Source organism: Zalophus californianus, chromosome 4 (genome assembly GCF_009762305.2).
Source record: "Zalophus californianus isolate mZalCal1 chromosome 4, mZalCal1.pri.v2, whole genome shotgun sequence".
Taxonomy (NCBI): domain Eukaryota; kingdom Metazoa; phylum Chordata; class Mammalia; order Carnivora; family Otariidae; genus Zalophus; species Zalophus californianus.
This window is the reverse complement of record NC_045598.1, coordinates 29,500,918-29,504,869: the sequence shown is the minus strand read 5'-3', so window position 1 is coordinate 29,504,869 and position 3,952 is coordinate 29,500,918. Positions and strand designations below refer to the sequence as shown.

Genomic DNA, 3,952 nt, shown 5'->3' with positions numbered 1-3,952 from the left:
TCTCCACAAGCCTTCTTGCTCCTCTTGGAGGCAGCCCCCTCTCCGGGACATGGACAAGGGGAGGACACGGCTGTACCACAAAGAGAGGCCACCAGAGTCAGAGGCTACCAGGGGTAGCCTGCAAGTGGGCCCGGAGCAAGCTGGGAGGACATCCTCAGAGGACGGGTTAAGCGAAACGCAAAGTTTACCTGACCTGGGCCTTGGGGTAGGGTGTTCATACTGCCACTTATGTCTTCATCCTGACACATTGTCCCCTGCCACAGCTTGACTCCCCCAGAGTCAATTGATTATTGATCAAGCTGCCAATAAGTCAACTAGGGATTTACAGAGCAGTATCTACTAGGTGCTTAATGGACCGCACCCTCTGCCAGTCAGCCAAGAAACATTTATTGAAACTCTCCAGTAATACTAATAGCAATAATAATAAAAAAATAATAATGGCAGGGACTATTTACTGAGCACGTACTATGTGTTCTAAATGCTTTGCGTGTTCTAATTCATTGCCTTTCTTGCCAGCCCCATCTCCCATTTCTCCTTGCCTCCTGTTTTAAGCTCCAGTAATACCTACCTGCCTCGCATGTTCTTTCATATCTCACGCTGCTCCCTCACCCATCCTTCTTTGGCTGACCACCCTCTACTCATCCTACAGATGTCAGGTCAAAGTCATCTCCCCAGGAAGCCCACCTGAACCCCAGCCTGAGCCCACGGTCCCTCCTACACATTCCCAAATGCACCCAGCTGAGAAGGCAAAAAGAGTCTTGACAAATGCGTGGCCTCCCCCCATGGCAGACATCACTCCTGGATCACGACACTGTTGAGAACTTTCCTGGGTTCAGTGGGAAATGCCTGCCACGAGTGCACCATGTTGGTGATTAAAGATTGCAGATTATGGATGTGCGGAGCTTAGCATAACACCTGGCTCATAGTAGTACATTCTACACTGTTGCATGATCATGTCCCAACCCTGCCTGCCTGCCTCCCCCACCCATGGTCCACATCTGTCACCTTCTTGGGGTGAGTGGGGTGGGGGAAAGAAGGAACTAACAGATAAAGGACAGAACAAGACGAGAGGGGCCGTTTCCAGAGAAGAATGTGAACTAATTTAAATGCGGGGGAACAGATGGACTGTATCCTCTGCCTGCCGCTGTGCCTGGGTCAGAGCAAGAGATGATCTTTTGGAAGACTGGGAGAGGAACCCACCCTCTTGGGGCATGTGGTTGGATGTTTCTGTTTCCTAAACCTTAGTCATACCGCCACCACTTACAGATCTTTATCTTCCACCCAGCTCCAGGTCAGATGCTTTATGTGCCCAGACACTCCCTTTCCTCAAACGCTCTCGATGGAATTGACATTATCATCCCCATCGTACCAGTGGGGAAACTGAGGCCCCGAAAGCGTCCTTTGTTAAACATGGCACTAGGATTCAAATATGGGGACTTCTGGACTCCAAAGCCCCTCCTCTTCCCCACAGCACACCCTGCCTTTCTGCTCCCTGATCACTAGTCTTTGAAATACAAACTGGATGGTGCTGGGGGAGTACAGGGTAACAGTGAGGGCTGGGGCCTGGGTGGGACGGAAACACAGGCCCTGAAGTTGCATAAGGGCTTATGGAGATAAGAAATAAAAATTGTTCCAAAAAAGGAACAAATGAATAAATGCAGACTAAACAGCATCTGCCTGCCCAACGTCCCGTTTTTTTTTCCGGTCAGGCTGATTTCACCCTCCCCGCCCCCACCCTTGGCCTGGCTGCCCGAATTGCCTAGAACGAGGGAGGAAGGGCAGGAGGCTCGCTAATCTCAGGATCCACCCTGTCTAGGTGACCGGGAGTCTCCTTTTTTCTGAAGACCGACCGAAGCAGTTCCCTCGTGTTCTATGTAAATGAGCTGTTTGTAAATGTGCATCCATAATGGGGGAGCTGTCAGGTTGCGCTGGGGATTGGCTGGGATGGAGGAGGACAATAGATTCCAGGCTCTGGGGTCAGGCCTGGGGGAAGGGGACTGTGGCGCTCCAGAGGCACTGGGGAGAAAGAGCCAGACACTGGGTGGGCCTGAGCTGGGTCAGGAGAGGGGGTGAGGAAGCTCAAGCCAGAGCCTGGCTGAGACCTGGAGCCTCAGGCACAGAGGTGACAGGGAGCAGGGAGCCTGTGGTGACAGCTTGGAGGGAGGAGGGGCATGTGCCAGGGTGAGGAGGAGAGGCCTGGGGCTCTGGGGCAGCTGGGGCACCCCCTGGGTGCCAGGAAAAGACCTCAGGGCAGCCTCAGAGCAGCTGCATCGGAAATTGGCAAGGAAGACTCTTCCCCGTTGGGGGCTGTGTGCTAACCCGGGTCCTGTTCCTAGCCCAGGGGCCCCGCAGGGCTGCATGGGCAGGAAGTGGCCTGCTTGGGTCCCACAGGACGTGATAAGGTTCAGCATGGCTCCTGATACATATAGAAATGCTCGATAAATGGCAGCACTGATATGTAAGACTTTAATTGCAAATAAAAATAAAACCACTCCAGTTAAGCAGAAAGGAAGGATTTATTATAAGGTCCTAGGGATATCTCTGGGCCCCAAGGCGGGACAGAATCAGCACAAGCCTCTCTCCATTCTCCACAGGGCTCCTTAAATCCCCTCCCTGCGCTTTTGGCTTTCAGCTCGGGGAGGCAAAGGTGCAACTTTCTTCGGTCGTCCCGAATCTGGGTTCATCCGACACCAGCCACCTCCGCCATGCCGCCTAAGTTCAACCCCAACGAGATCAAAGTCGTATACCTGAGGTGCACCGGTGGCAAAGTCGGTGCCGCGTCTGCCCTGGCCCCGAAGATAGGCCCGCTGGCTCTGTCTCCAAAAAAGGTTGGTGATGACATCACCAAGGCAACTGGTGATTGGAAGGGTCTAAGGATTACGGTGAAACTGACCATTCAGAGCAGATAGGCCCAGATTGAAGTGGTACCTTCTGCCTCTGCCCTGATTATCAAAGCCCTCAAGGAACCACCAAGAGACAGAAAGAAGCAGAAAAACATTAAGCACAGTGGAAATATCACTTTTGATGAGATTGTCAATATTGCCCGACAGATGCGACACCGATCTTTAGCGAGAGAACTCTCTGGAACCATTAAAGAGATCCTGGGGACTGCCCAGTTTGTGGGCTGCAATGTAGATGGCTGCCACCCTCATGACATCATAAGATGACATCAACAGTGGTGCGCTGGAATGCCCGGCTAGTTAACTACAAAGGAAAATGTTTCAATAAAGGATCATTTGACAACCAGTGGGGGGGGGGAATCCCCTCCCTGCACATGGTGGGAGGTGTCACCCCTCCACCCCCCCCACCCCCCACCCAGCCCTTGCATTTCTGCCCCTTGCAGAACCTCGCCTTCTCTCAAGCCCGATTTCAAATTACCTGGAGAGAAAATCTGACAGGGCCACCTTGGATCAGGGGTTCTTTCTGGTCCATCGGGCCCCAGGGCTCACGCAGTTGGTACCAGGTGTGGTCCTAGAAAGCAGACCTTCAGAATGGGGTTTAGCAGTTGGATCACCTGTCCGTCTGAAGAGAGCGGGGACCCACATGCTGCTGGAAGGTGGAGTGGAGAACTCAGGTATGCGGGGCTTCGCAAATACTAAACTTTAACCTGTGCTACAGGGAAGTTGAGAATTGTGGTATCGAGTGGCTTTGGGGCTTGATCGATCTGGAGGAAATTACAATGATCAGGTCTGTGAAGGTGGCTTGAAAGCCTTGCAAAAATACAATGGGGGGCCCGGGGAAGCCAAGTGACCACGTAAGGTATGCTTTGAAAACCACAGGGTCCCATGGCATCTTTAAAGGAGATTCGTCTCCTACTGCCACGGGGCTGAAAACTGGACTCAGGATTTGACTGAGTAACTTTAATTGGTTATTAACAAGGAGAAATGCCAAAGAGCTGAAAGATGTCCTTAAAGTCTATGACAGGTAAAGAGTGGGCGTCTGACATACGGGA

At 52.3% G+C, this 3,952-nt stretch overlaps 1 protein-coding gene across 1 annotated transcript; it reads left to right on the top strand.

Annotated features, from left to right (window-relative positions):
• Positions 1–2,705: 2,705 nt before the first annotated feature.
• LOC113913304 (60S ribosomal protein L12-like) lies at positions 2,706–3,167 on the top strand. The gene is made up of 2 exons (XM_035726934.1): positions 2,706–2,828; positions 2,916–3,167. Exons 1-2 carry the CDS (start codon positions 2,706–2,708, stop codon positions 3,165–3,167), a joined length of 375 nt encoding a protein of 124 aa, XP_035582827.1.
• The last annotated feature ends 785 nt before the right edge of the window (positions 3,168–3,952 follow it).